General features: G+C 40.1%; 1 protein-coding gene across 5 annotated transcripts in view; it reads right to left on the bottom strand.

Moving 5' to 3' along the window:
• PIK3R4 (phosphoinositide-3-kinase regulatory subunit 4) overlaps window positions 1–15206 on the bottom strand; it is a 1126702-nt gene that overhangs the window by 711536 nt on the left and 399960 nt on the right. For all 5 annotated transcript variants that reach the window (XM_044066738.1, XM_044066737.1, XM_044066739.1 and 2 more), the window contains exons 9-10: window positions 12845–13048; window positions 10869–11070 (exon numbers count right to left, since the gene is read on the bottom strand). In XM_044066738.1, coding sequence (XP_043922673.1) covers window positions 10869–11070; window positions 12845–13048 — 406 coding nt within the window. The remainder of the gene's footprint in view (window positions 1–10868; window positions 11071–12844; window positions 13049–15206) is intronic.

Here is a 15206-nt window from a genome sequence, read left to right as displayed (position 1 = left end):
TGTATTTTTCTCAGGCAGCAAGTACCTTGTATGTCCTTGCAGTATAAAGGATGAATTCAAAACATCTTCATATAAATCCATGCTCATGCTTTTCATTTCAATACTTCACTATCCGAGCTTTTTCCACAACTTCCTCCTCACAACTGTTTTGTACATTATTGCCTATGTGCAGTATCAGCCTGTAAATGCTGCCTGACTAACATCTTTAAGCATGGCCCCAGAAAACAAGGAACCATCCAGCTTAACCTGTCCCTCTCCAGAAAAGAGTCTACTCACTTCAAATATAAATCATGTACAACTCAAAGTTTATTCTGCACAAAGTACAATCTAATGGCATCCTATCAACTGTATGAAGCCCAATTCCTTGAGTAACAGCACTTGGTTAAAATGGTCACTGCTGTAAGGGTTTGCTCATGCTACAGATGATTGTATTACATTCAGGGTTGTAGACAGCAAAGTTTCCTGTTTTGGCAGGCTGGAGGTTTGCACCTGAAAGAAAACAAATCAGACATTGGAATTCATGTTACTCGTGTTATTTATTTATTTATTTTGAGATCGACACTGTATTCGATGAAACTCTTTTTTTTTTTTTTCAGTCATCTGCTACAGAACCTGACACAACTTAAGTATATTTTTGTCTTTCCTTTTACTTGTCCCTTCATCACTTATTTTCTCCTAGGCGATTTCTACCCCCATGCCTGCCAACCATCAATTACCCTCACAGTCAGACATGGACACTTTGATCCTTCAAAATGCAGATTCCACCCTGAGCCAAGGACAGAGCTGTCCAAGATTGGTGGCATCATTTGACATCCAAGAGCGTGCTTTTTGTTTTCAATGGAATCCCAGCAATGGCAGCATTTTAGATAGCCTAGCCTACATTAACCCTTACAGATTAGGGGAGTACAAACCATGCCACTGAGGTGGCACACAATGCTCTCACTCTGCAAATGCGGGTTTTTCACATACATTATGAAGGCAACCCTTCCTGGTGGCTTGGCAAGCCTAACACCTGACCACAAGCCATTCCTCTACATCACGTACCGTCCTCAGAGGGCTAATAGCAGTGTCTGCTCCCCCCTACCCCACAGAATGGGCCCAACAATCCTCCTTACAAGCATCATCAAGCACCTAAGTCACAAACCCAACAGTGGTTGCCTAGGCCACTGTCAGGGTTTTATCCATGTGTGTCACAAGCACTGGCTCTTCATCCCTTATTTTTTACCCTGCATTTGCTCCACTGTAGCGACTATATGTGGGTGAGGGATCCCACCCGTCTCATTTTCTGTCATTTTCTTCACAAGTCCATGACTGGATTCCGGGATTAGTTTATCTCTAGCTGATTCTTCTTACCCAATCCCCTTCTTTATTTCCTCCTTTCCAAAGCATTTCTCTCTAACTTCTCAATTATCCGTTCTTTGCCTCACTCTGTATGACATAAAGGCACCACATCCTTCTTCATCTGAAGCTTTTTTGCTGTCTGTAACATGCCACTGTAAATATTCTACAATCCTAAACCTTTCTGTAGTCCAAATCCTGCTGTTTTCACTCTTTTTCTCACCAAAATTTGCTTTTTTAAAGTTGATACTCCAATTCCCTTCTAGGCATAAATGTGCGACAAATCCCACCTTTTATCTGCTTGTCAAGAAACCCAATAACCACTGAAAGCATGATACATTTGCAATTCAACTGACAAGGACATTGCTATAATGTGAAATGTATACGAGATCCTTTTCTCTAAAAGTACCACAATGTCATTCCTGACATTTTTATACATCAGAAATCTACTGTACTTGTTCAATAAAAAAGTGCATTATATTTTTGTTGCTCTTTGAAAATACTTAGTATACCTACTATAACAATGCATAACTAATACAGTTCTGAGTCTGTAAAATTATCATCAACACAGCAGATTAAGTACACACCGATGCTCTTATTGAGTCCCTAATCAATCTGCGGTCAGATATTAACACCAATCACTTTTGCTCAAGGGAAAAGTACAGGGACAGACCTGCCCACCTGCACGGTCGCATTTCCTTGTTTTAGGATAGCCCCCAAGCTAGACGCACACTGCATGGCACCCAAACTATCGCTGCTGACTTATGAGGACCCTCTCCTAGTGCGAATGCACAAACAAGCCTCCTCTAAATGCCTCTGAATCCTAAAGCAAATATTTTAAAGTGACTCAGGATAGCCCCCAAGCTAGACGCACACCGCGTGGCACCCAAACTATCGCTGCTGACTTATGAGGACCCTCTCCTAGTGCGAATGCACAAACAAGCCTCCTCTAAATGCCTCTGAATCCTAAAGCAAATATTTTAAAGTGACTCAGGGTAAAGAACTATCCTTCCTAAACCTGTTTTTTACTGTCTAGCGTTCTGTTACAGGAATTAGGCAGCAATAACTCTAACTGAAAACAGGTTATATTTAACAAAAACTACAATAAGCTGCCGTTAAACGTGGTTACCTTTAAGACCCAGGGAAATCCTTGTGGTGTAGTCCCCGCTACGCTCGGGCTCGCTCCGCGCCCCTCCCTGCCCCCTATTCCCACCTGCCCCCACTACCTCTACATTTATTAGGTCATCAAGCCTATCCCCCTTACCACCACCCAATCACAACTGTCCCCTCCTTCTCCCCTCCATTTCTCTGCCTCTCTATATTACTAAGGCTACTCCCTCAGTCCGCCCACCCACCAAACTCTCTCCATTAACACACTCTACTCCCACCTCCAGCTTTTTACATACCAATTGTACCAAGGTAACTCCCCTAGCTCAATCCACGCATCAACCTCTCCCCTCACCATGGATAGAAACTCTTTTACTACCCTCCCCCTCATACCATTACTCCTTATTTTACCTTATCTCTTAACAAGTTATGAAACCCTAGCCCTAGCAGGAGCCTACCTCCCCAAGTGTCAGACCTCCCTGCATTCCCATAACCCCTCCAATCTCATCCCTCCCTCCCTCTCACTACCCTGCTACTCACCTGATCCCTAAAAGAACTCACCCTACTCACTGTCGCCCGAAAGCACCCCCAACAAGGGACCATCTTAAATTACTAATTAAACTCCAAAAAATACTTGATTACTTGAAAAAATCCATCACAAAAGACGGTGATATCCACCCTAACCCAGGCCCTAATATTGACCTAGGCCCTAACTCCCTCAACGCAGCCAGAAGCCCAGCGGACTCCCTCCTTATGCTTCACCTTAATCTAAGAAGTATCAATAATAAAGTTCACAACTTGCATGCTATGCTTGCAACCCACTCCCCTGACATCATATGTCTCTCAGAAACATGGCTCAAACCAAGCACTAAGGACAAGGAAATCATCCCACCTGGGTATAACATCCTCAGGGCCGATCGAATAACTAGAAAGGGCGGGGGAATAGCTGTCATGTTCAAGAACTCCTTGAACATCACAATGAATTCACTCCAACCTCCAAAAGTTCCTAACCTGGAACTGATTGCCCTAAAGCTATGCCTAAACAACCAAAAAAGTATTAATCTCATAGTAATTTACTTACCACCAGGCAAAAATGTTGAAAACCTAGAACAAACTCTTAGTTGGCTTGCTACCAACTATCCCCAAGAAACTATAATTTTAGGAGATGTTAATATAGACTGGTCTCTCTACTCCGCTCAATCAAATCCTCTCCCCATTAACTTACATGGATTCTCCCAAAATATTCTTTCTCCCACTAGAATTGGACATGCCCAACAAAAGGAGAGCATCATTGACTGGATTCTTACCAACAAGGATCCTAACAACTATACCGCAGGGACCCTTCCCAATGACCTTAGTGACCACCTTATTACCTTTATTATAAAACACAAATGTTCAACTACAAACCACCCCCTAACTAGACTAGTTAGGAACAGCAAGAATGTTGTCCCAGACCAATTTCTTGCTGACCTCAAGGCATGTAACTGGCCCATCCTAAAAACTCTACCCTTAGATGAGAGTGTAGATGAGAGTGTATCATACTTTAATGACACCTTCCTCAAGATACTTGACTCTCATGCTCCTAAGTGACTTACTAGAACTAAGGAACGTATCGCACCTTGGCTAACAAAAGATACTAAAACTAAAATTAAACTCAGAGATCAGGCCTGGAACAAATGGAGAACCACAAACCCCCCCCTAGATCGCATCAAGTTTCTGCAGCTTAGAAATTCAACCAAAGCAGCCGTTATGTCTGATAAAAATCAATATTTCTGTCACCTCTAAGATAAACATCAGTATAATCCTAAAAAATTCTGGGCTGGTTTCAATCACCTCCTTCATCCAGGTAAATCTACCACCCCCACCCCTGAAAAACTCATGGATAAAGATCCAAGCAAAATAGCCAACACTTTTAATTCTTTTTTTACTGAGACCATCCAGTCCCTCGCCAGTCAGCTTACTACTTCTCCCTCGGCTGCAACCTTAACCAAAGACCCAACCCAACCTGCCTTCAACCTACAACCTACCTCCACCTCCTATATTCGTACCCTCTTGAAAAAACTTAAACCAACCACCCTAGCGGCTGACTTGCTCCCAGCCAAATACTTACAAATAGCATCTGATACCATAGCCTACCCTGTCTCAATCTTGATCAACCAGACCATTTCTGAAGCTTCTATTCCCTCAATCTGGAAAATCTCTTATATCATCCCTCTCCATAAAGGAGGGTCCTCCACTGACACATCTAACTATAGACCCATAGCTATACTGTCTCCTCTAGCCAAAATTATGGAACGCTGCGTTCACAAGCAACTCATTACCCACCTCACACAAAATAACCTCCTGTCCAACACGGCTTTCGCCCCCATCACAGCACAACCACTGCTCTCCTCTCCTTTGTTGACTCAGTCAACTACAACCGCAATAACAAATTAATATCCTCTGCGCTCTTTCTAGACCTATCGAAAGCCTTCGATATGGTCAACCACCAACAGTTGCTCCACACACTGGAAACCTTTCATCTTAGCAAACCAACCATAAGTTGGTTTAATGCCTACCTCTCTTGTAGAAAACAGGCGGTTCAGTGGCAAAACAGGCTATCAGACCTACTCCCCACTAATATCGGTGTTCCCCAAGGATCTATTCTCGGTCCCCTTCTTTTTTCCATCTTTATAAATGGTCTACACTCCACCCTGATCTGCTCTGACGTCTCTCTCGCCAAACTCCAAGTCACAACCCAAAACTGCTTTTCCATAGTCGAAAAATGGTTCTCGGAACTAAAACTCCTACTTAACCCAACCAAAACCAAATTACTTCTATTTTTCCCCACTCCAGCTACCGCCCAAGGAATAGAACCTCCTAATACCCACAATCCAACCTTCTATGTGTCCTCCAACAATGGTACCATAATCTATCCTGTCTCCCACACCAAACTACTAGGGGTGACCATAGACCACAAACTTAAATTTGATATGCATGTAAACCTAACCATTAAGTCGGTCAACAAAAAACTTGGGTCCATGTATAGAATAAAGAACTTCTTAACCCCGCACACCAAACTAACCATCGCCCGGACCCACCTCCTCTCCACACTCCTTTATGCCTCCCCGATATTCTCCTTCCTTCACAAGAGAGAGCTCAATAAACTTTCTACTACCTATAACCACATAGCCAGATTCATAACTGGAATGCCCTATTGCACCCATCACTGCCTAAATCTAAGGACACTGGAATGGCTAGAACTGCCCAACATTCTCAAACTCAACCAACTCACTGAGGCTTTTAAAATCATCAACCATCCAGATAAAACCCCCTCACTGAACAAAATACTTACCCCCTACTCCAACCTTACGTCCCTCAAGTCATCCAAAAGTCTACAAGTGCTGACCATTAAATCTAACAACTCGGGTGGTGAAGCTCTATATGCCAATTCCATTGGCAAATCCTGGAATGCCCTCCCAAACAACCTAATGACTTATGACCTCTCTGCACCGATTTAAAATACACCTCAGAGCACTCCTGAAGTCCCAATGGCTATGCCCCTGCTCTAATCCAGACTAATAGCTAACGTCCCTGCCTCACCTAGGCCTACCTAAGCCTCCACCCAACCCAAAACCTTAAGGGTCCACAATGTAGCCCTGTTAGTCCATCTTTTCAAGTCTGTATCTCTTTTAAATTATACATATAACTACTTGCCTGCTTTATTTTGCCTATAAACGTCAGTGTATTTACTTGCTTCAGCTTTGTCCTTGTATTTGTTTATGTACCTCTGTTCTTGGAGCTTTTCTCCCCGGGCCTCCACTGAAAATGGACATGTATCCAGTTGGACTAGCCCGGTCAACAAATGTAAAATAAAATAAAATAAATAAAATAAAATCTCTTTTTCAACATGAGTATGGTAATAATTTCCCAAAAGCAGAACTTGGTGATCTCCATTACCCTACCAAAAAAAGCTGTGGTGCATGAAGCATAGCAATTTGGTCAAAATTTGGGGAAAAAAAGAGGAGTTCGAAGTTTTGTTAAGCATCTCTCAGTGCTAATAAGCTCTAATTATGTGCAACAGCATAACAGAGGTAAGAAACTAAAACAACTTCAAATGTTTTTAGACAGTTTACGGTCACACAACAAAAAAAAAAAAAAAAAAAAATTGGCAGAGCAAAGTGACTAACAGCTTTTGAAAACTATTGTGCATACAGTGGATATAAAAAGTGTACACACCCCTGTTAAAATGCCAGGTTTTTGTCATATAAAAAAATGAGACCACAATAAATCATTTCAAAACCTTTCCCACCTTTAATGTGACCTATAACCTGTACAATTCAGTTGAAAAACAAACAAATCCATTAGGGGAAAAATATAAAAAATAAACAACGTACAATAAGCTGGTTTCATAAATCTGCACACCCGTAAACTAATACTTTGTTGAAGCACCTTTTGATTCAATTACAACATTCTGTCTAGCTTCTGGCCACTGTCTGTGTGGCAGAGCTAAATGTTTTATGGCTTTCAAAGCTGTAACACAGTTCTCACTCCTAGGTTCATAGGTAAGTACTAATCTAGCTGCCCTTGTGGCCATTTTAAGCCTAGATAATTTCCCTTTTTTTCTGCATGAAACAACTTATCCCATTTCATTATAGATAGGACTTACCCATTCTATGGTTGATAATTAAAAACTACCCCTAATGAAAACAAGTGGGATCACAGCATAGTTAATTTGAGGGGACCCATACATGTGAGAAAACATTTAGGAGATGCATCTGTCCATTAGTAGTACAGCAGGCAGTCCTGGGATAACTTTTCTGTTTCCCATCCATAGATCTAAGCTGCACTTGAAAATGGGCAGGGATGAACTTTGTTTTATGTGGATGGGGAATCTGTTTCACAGCAGTGGTATCCTCTGTGATATATACCTGTCCCTCCAAACCATTCTGTTGATGTAGAAGAGGTTTAGGTCCCTAGACAGAGTATTTCTGATGCCATCTGACCTGCTGATGTGCAGTAAATCCATCAGTAATGGGTCAAAGGATGCCTTGTACACCAGACACAGGTCACCTATTAGCAATCTGTAGCATGCAGAGTACAGTGACAGGGATTTAAGTTGATTCATGTAGGACATGCTGTTTTGGTCTTGTATCCATTTAGTAAGGTATCTCTGTAAGAATTCCAGTTGTTGTATGTGTCTAGATAAATACATGCAAAAGGGGCCATTACATTCAATGACTGCCTAATGAGAGCTGAGTAAAGGGAGGACAATGACATCCCTAGATCTAGACACAACCCCTTTGTTTATAAGCATTGCAATATGGATGGACTTTCTTACAATAATAAACACATGTTGGTCAAAAGTTAGGTCACTGTCCGCCTAAGTTCCCAAATCCCGAACAAATGGTTCACCTTTTAGAAGCATATTGTCAATGTGGTAGCTTCCATGGATAGATGACTTCTCAAACTATACAATAATGCATTTTTTTGGCACCAGCTATTTATTTGAAACAAACTTTCCAAGACAGCTAAGTAATTCAGGGATTAAATGACTACTCCTAGCTTGCAGTCACCTGCAAACAATCAGCCAGAGCCCTTTGGTATTGGCTTTTACTTCAGAAAAGTATATGCCAAACAAGAGAGGTCACAGCACAGAACCTTGGGGGACTCCACTGGTGAATGGACTCTTTGTGGAGGTAATTTTCCATTCCAGATCCAATTTGTGAGCTAGTTGGCAATCCAGCTGGTGACAATGTGGTTTATTCCCAGTTTATTTAGCTTTTCTGCTATGCTTGAGTGGGGAATTGTGTTACAAGCTTTGGCCAGGTTGAGGTATGCTGTATAATGTTTTGCCTTCATCCACTGTTTTCATGACCTTTTAAAAAAAAAACCCACGAGGTTAAGTAAGCATGACCTGCCATTCACAAATCCAAGCCAAGGCAGCACCAGTGTTTGGAGGTTCCCTCCATGTCCTGATTGATTAATTCTATGATAAGTCTTTCCATGGCTTTGCATATGAGGCTGGTCAGACTTATGGGCCTGTGGAAGGTCCTCTCTTACTCAGGGGAATGACTGTAGCTGTTCTTCACTCGTTTGGTACAAGTTTGTACCAAGCAGCTGTAGTTTTTCTCCATTCGCTTGGTACAAAACCGTTATGGAGGCTGAGATTAAATAGTGTTGTAAGGGTGTGGCTAAATCATGCTTCTTGCTATTTAAGATGCATTCAGGACTATTGTCAACACTCATTGATGCCGTATTTTTAGCTTTTGATAGCACTTCCAGGACTTAGTCTTGTGTGATAGCTGGAGGTAAGCCAATTTCAGGAATAACACCATGAGGGACAGATGGAGGGAAGAGAGGGGTAAAGTTAGAACTAAATTAATTGGCCAGTAGGTTAGCTGTATCTTCACTGGAATTGGACTGCGCAGTGGTGCAGCGGTAGTGTTGTCGCCTCACAGCAAGAGATTCCCTGGTTTGATTCTCAGCTGCGGTGCCTTCTGTGCGGAGTCTGCATGTCCTCCCTGCGTTCATGTGGGTTTCCTCCAGGTACTCTGCTTTCCTCCCATGTTACAAAGACATGTGTCTGGAGCATTTCTCCCCAGGCCTCCACTGAAAACTGGCTCATTCCAAGTTGGACTTTCCCAGTTAACAAATATAAAATAAAATAAAATAAATAAATAAATAATAAATAAGTTTAGGTAACATCATTCACAATTAGCTCAGTGCTTTTCTGTGTTGTCCATTTGAAATTCCAAACAAAGAAAAAAGGCCTTGTGATGGTCTTTGGTTTGGGTAGATATTTTAGCCTCAAAAAGTGGCTTTAGTAGATTTTATTAAGCTCCTATACTTTTTTTGTCTGCAACTTGTAGTAGACTGAGAAGATAGAATCCCAAGCATTACAAATAATTCTGACTAGATATCTCCAGTCACAGCTAAGTTATTGTGTGTTCTTCATGTGGATATCATGAAATTCTTCCCCTAAGCTTCACTTTGCTCTGCTCTTGAGATAAAAGTCTTCACATCTAAGATCATACACTCAAACATTTCCTAAATTAAAACAACTGTCAGTAATGCAGTCAAAAGAAGTGAATATGTGTAGCCCCTACTGAGTCCTTTCTTTTCTTTGTCAAATTGTATATCTTCTGCCTATTAATACTACTAAAACACTAATCACTTTACACTGTGGCTGGATGTGTAAATAAATTTAAATATGTATAAGCACAGTTTTGTTTCTATTGAGATCAAATAAAAAAAAAACAGGTTATTGTATTTTGTATTGTACATAAAACCTCTGTCTTACTGATGCAACCTATCATATTCTACTGCTTGTTTTGGCCCAAACTGCATCTTTAACAGTCACAAATTATTCTTCTTCCATCTTCAAAATTCCTTAATTCTGCCTGCAATTACAGCAGTTACTGAAAACCAATGTGAGCTTATGTTTACGAGGTATTGCTCGTGGGTACATAAACTAATGGGACAATGGTGGATCACAGTTCAAGGCTGCCCATAATACAGTAGAGATAGCAAAGCTATACACACACCTAATACACAAAGACACAAGACATAACACAAAGATTTCAGCACGGCAAAATGAGTACAGTATTCTACACAGTTTTGATGCTGCTAATGCCATAATGAGCAGTCTCCGGGTTATTTGGCTACTTACCATTTCCTATACACTCATATTCTTTTCAATATGCTGCCTAATAATTTTCCAATTAGTGCTAGTTTAATGTTTTGAGAAATGGGCTTAACACTGTCCTCTGTTAGCAAATTTGCTGCACATCATCTGCATGTACTTGGAATTTTGCAGTGATTAAGTAATTTGCTGCAATCTAGCAATCTGTTATAAATGTTAAATGTTATACAAAATATGTATTACTTATACTCAGGTCTGTTCACACAAGTAAGTAGTGAGTGAAAGCCAAACTAGTAAAGAATAGGGATTAACTATTCACTTCAGGCAGCATTTGCTTTTACAAGTAGATCATCCCAAACAGACACAGCAGGACAGAGCAACAAAGTATCCATGGAAATGGCCACATATTGTAGATGATTGGGGCAGACAAGTGATAACCACCTCTGGCTACTCCCCTTTCATTTTTTTTTAAATCCAGCCACAGTTATCATTATAATGATTATGAACGTTATCTGAGTCTCTAATTTCTCTACCAAAGTAACTGACAAAATGTTAAAAAAAAAACCAGCCTACCAACCTTGTTTGTCATCAGGCTACCCAGTTAATTTTACAAAATCCGACTGCTATAATCCTTATGGCTATAATGAACACAGTCTGAGTTTAAATAATCCTTATACCTATGACAAATATTGACTGAGCTTAATTAATCCTTACAGCTATGACGAACATTGCCTGAGCTTCACATTAATTTATCGCTGTAATTGATAAAATGATAAAAAAAGAACCAAGCCCTACCAACCTCGTCTGTCTTCAGGCTCTTGTTTAGCTCTGACCATATCAAACTGCCGTCCCTGTATCCCAAGAGAAGCTAGGTCAATCACCCCTTTCTGAGCACCATCACTGAGATGATTCTGATCCACAACATTGGCCTTTGCTTTGTGCGATTTCAGCATGTAGTCCTTCAAAGCAAGGAGTTTGTCTTCTTCGTCTTCTACCATCCCCTAAAAGGACATCAACATAAACACAGTCACACCTAACAATGCTAAATGCTGGCTTACACTGAATGTAAACTACAGAGACAGTGGTTAAAATGTGCGGCTAACCAAGAAAGGAAGCATGAGTCAGTGAATAAACGGGGGGGGAAAAAAAGCATTACATGAGTCCTTTTGAATAAAGAAGGCTATGCGCAATATTTATAAAGGAGGTAAATGGAAAGTGGCGATCCATTAGAGTAGAAATACTCTGCCAGAGTTTTAGACAAAAAGAGTCTAACACACATGATATGCTGTAAAGGAACAGTTATGAGTGTGCTGATTTTACCATGGAAAAGACACAACTGTGAGTCTGCACTCAAACAAAAGTGCACATGCTTAAATTTGATGTTAGATAATCTACATTTTAATTTTATGACCTTTCTCCCTGAAGTAAAGCAATTCAAATCGTTTATATGTGCTCTAAAAAAACAATTAGATATATGTTAACACCTCTTTGTGAGCTACAAAAGTCCATTACTTTCCTGTCCTCCCCTAAGCAAAACTTGAACACTCCATACACAAAATTACATGTGCAATGATGTAAAACCACGAGTAATATTCATATTGCTACCAAACAACAAGAAAAAGGCTAGTAAATCCAAAAAGGCAGCCTGGTAGTCCGTGAAACAGTTTATTAAAATCAAGTACACTTAAGCGCTTTTCGTACGTACAATGTACAAACTTCTTCAGAAGAAGTTTGTACATTGTACGTACGAAAAGCACTTAAGTGTACTTGATTTTAATATTCATATTGCCCATATTTGGCAGTTAGTTTGTACTGACAATGTCCAAACACCTCCCTGGAAATAATTAACTGGTTGTGCCAAATGCAGGTAATTGGTTCATTTTAGTAATATGACCTTAGGTAGCAGAGTCTCACAGTGCAGAAAATCATTATTTTTACTTCTTCACTTAAAAAAAACATGCCGTTCATTGACAGTCTGCTAAAGTATAAGCAGTAGAGCAGCCCTTTATACAAACAAGTCAGCTCATCATACTGAGAAAGTAACTAAGATAACAAAAGCAACAATTCTAGTGTGAAATAATTACAACAAATTAATAACATGTCCTAAAGCTGCAGCCGCAAATAAAATGCTAGTATTTCCTCTAATACACAGTTCTCTATCCGATTGCTCTTCAGACTGCAACTTTTTAAATGATTATTATAAAGGCCAATGACAGAGCTTTTGCACTTCTTGCACACCACTTGTTACTCTGTATATCCACTTACACACACACACACACACACACACACACACACTATTCTATTCTATGACTAAGCCCATTAAAATTTGCTCTTCTCAAATATCCTAGTATCGACAAACAGCACAGCAGTAGAAATTTAGACAGTTGTGCTTATTTATTAACTGCTTTGGTGCTGCCTTATTACAAAAGTTCAGCAGTGGTTATTTAACTGCACATTACATCAATCTTTTTACTCCCACAGTACCTGTATAATCTTAACTCCACATCTACACTGCTTCTCTAATACTACAAAGAAAGTAGCATAATTTTCTCCTACTAAGAATTTATCTTTATCTGACACGGAATCTAACAGGAAAGCAACCACCTTAATGAAAATCATAGAAAATCTTGCACCAGTACTAAGCTAATTATGTTGTCTTTTCACATCTTAAACAGTAAAGGAAAACAAGAGCCCATTATGTAAAAGACCTCCCCCACAATGCATAATAAAACAAAACAAGGAAAGTCATTTGTATACGGTAAATGCACGCATTACCTGTGATAAGAGCTTTTTTAGTAACTGAGCAACTGCTGGATCTTCTGGAGGAGGGCATTCAGTAATCACACCGGTGCGTTTCTTCTGTCGCATAACAAGGTGCTTAAAAAGACTCACAATGTCCTTTGACCGCAGAACATAGTCAAATATGGACCTGCTGACTGGTTCTTTCAGAACACTCAGCAGAACTAGCTCCTTTTCAATCTGTGTTGGAAAACAAACAGAATTCAGAGGTTAAAACAATGGTAATACCAAGAAAACCAATGGAAGAATTTAGTTAAGAGGAAAATTCCATCATACTGTGTTAAAAATAAATGATCACAACCTTAGAATACTAACTTTTACTTTTAATAACTTACCAAGCTGCAGCATACATACATACATACAAATATTTCAAGCACAGGCATTAAAAGCCCTTCTAGCTTGCCACTATACCATAACACTTGTTCCCATAATAAGTGCTGGGCTGTTCTATATATCTAAACTAGTACATTCTTTAATGTACTTTGGTAGTCTGTTCCATGCATCAGCTACTCTGTCAGAGAACCAGTTACTACACTTCTCATTCCTATAGAATCTTCTACATAGGATATCTGATGATTCTCTAGAATTTTTTTGATAACCCCAAACATTCCCAGAGGTAGTTGTCTCTAAATGCCCTATATACTTGAATAAGACCTCCTCTCAGACATCTATAAGAGATACTGTACAAGTTCAGGTATTTTAGTCTTTCATAATAACTTAAACTTTGTACTCCCTGTCACTTCATTACCACTACTGAATCTTCAAGGAAAACCCCACCTTCTCCTACAGTTTAACTCAACTCTTGGGTTGCTTTTCTCTTTAAAGTGATTCCAGCACTGTCTAGGTACCCGAAATCTGCTTGTACTTTATTAAACTTTAATTTCCTCACCTTGATATCAAAGGAAGGGAAAGACCACCCACTTTTTTAAGCTTAACTTCTCACATAAGTTGCAGAGGAATTTGTCTACAGCTGCCATGACATACCACAGACACAGAGAAATGTGTAGTCAAAAGCTCAAGCTGCTGTAAACAAGACAGAGAGGTTTGAAATAAAATGTTTACCACTGTCTTTATTCCAGAGAGGAAGAGAACTTACACCGATTCTTCCAGTGTAACTATGTTTTCACAGCAGGACACAGCAATTAGATCAGTCAATGGTTCAAAAGCAGTTACCACCGCTTTTGAAAAATTTACAAAAGCAGTACCACAGTACTGAAATGCTAATCTTTAAATGTTTATTTATACTACTTTACATTTTAAGATGACCTGAATGTAGTATCAAAGATGTCTGTGACATTAACAGAAAAGTAAAAAATATTTTTTCTAGTAATTGTTGTAAAGTATCAGCACATTTACCAATGTGTAGGGGGGAGGGCTGTCAATTCAACTTGGACCACAAAACGATACTTCAAACAAAGGCCTGCAATTTGGCAACTGTTTTGGTTGCAGCTATATGATTCCTTACTATACTATAAATCAAGCCCTGAGAGACACACAAACGAGGGCCATTCAAGAAATATCACAGCTGCAGTATTCTTTACTAAAGGGAGAATATAAAAGCTATTGTACAGGAGCCCTCCAAAAAACAGGAAGGATGGCCCTCGCAGCTCTGCCCCTAGACCCTTCATTTAACTTGACGGGAAGTCTGTTTTTTCTTAAGAGCCCTGTCTGACTTCAATGAGGGAACCAGGAATCCCTTCCAAGAATCTGGGAAATCCCCCTAGGACCACAACTCACACTAAGAGGTTCTCCGGTTTGATTCTCGCCTGAGGTGCCTTCTGTGCGGAGTCTGCATTTCCTCCCTGCATTCATGTGGGTTTCCTCTGGGTATACCGGTTTCTTCCCACATTCAAAAGACATGCATCTGGAGCATTTCTCCCTGGACCTCCGCTGAAAATATGCTCTGTCCTAGTCAGACTTTCCCAGTCAACAAATGTTAAACAAATAAAATAAATATAATCAAATGCTGCTCCCTCTTTTCTTCTGTAATAGATGTATGCTCAGCTCAGTGGATGTACAAGAATCCAACCACATGTCAGCTGCCAACTAGGTTGTGACAGAGGGAGCTGGCATTGAAAATGGATGGTCCACAGGTTCTAGAACTAACCTAATGGAGATGACCGGTAGAGGCTAGTCAGCAGAAGTCTCTAGGTAGGGTTCCTATTATAACCTCGAACTTGTAAAAGTTTGAATGTCACATGGTTGACACCATATGACCAAACCTTTACAAGTTCGAAGGTTAAAACAAATGGCTCCGTACAGCGCAGAATGGGAAGATTTCTCTTTTCTGCACTGAAGTGCGATCTCGGAGTTGGTATATTTTTAAGTAGTGGGGTGT

The sequence above is a fragment of the Protopterus annectens genome, chromosome 3.part1 (assembly GCF_019279795.1).
Source record: "Protopterus annectens isolate FY-2018-M chromosome 3.part1, PAN1.0, whole genome shotgun sequence".
Taxonomy (NCBI): Eukaryota; Metazoa; Chordata; order Ceratodontiformes; family Protopteridae; genus Protopterus; species Protopterus annectens.
This window is presented reverse-complemented; position numbering and strand designations above follow the sequence as displayed.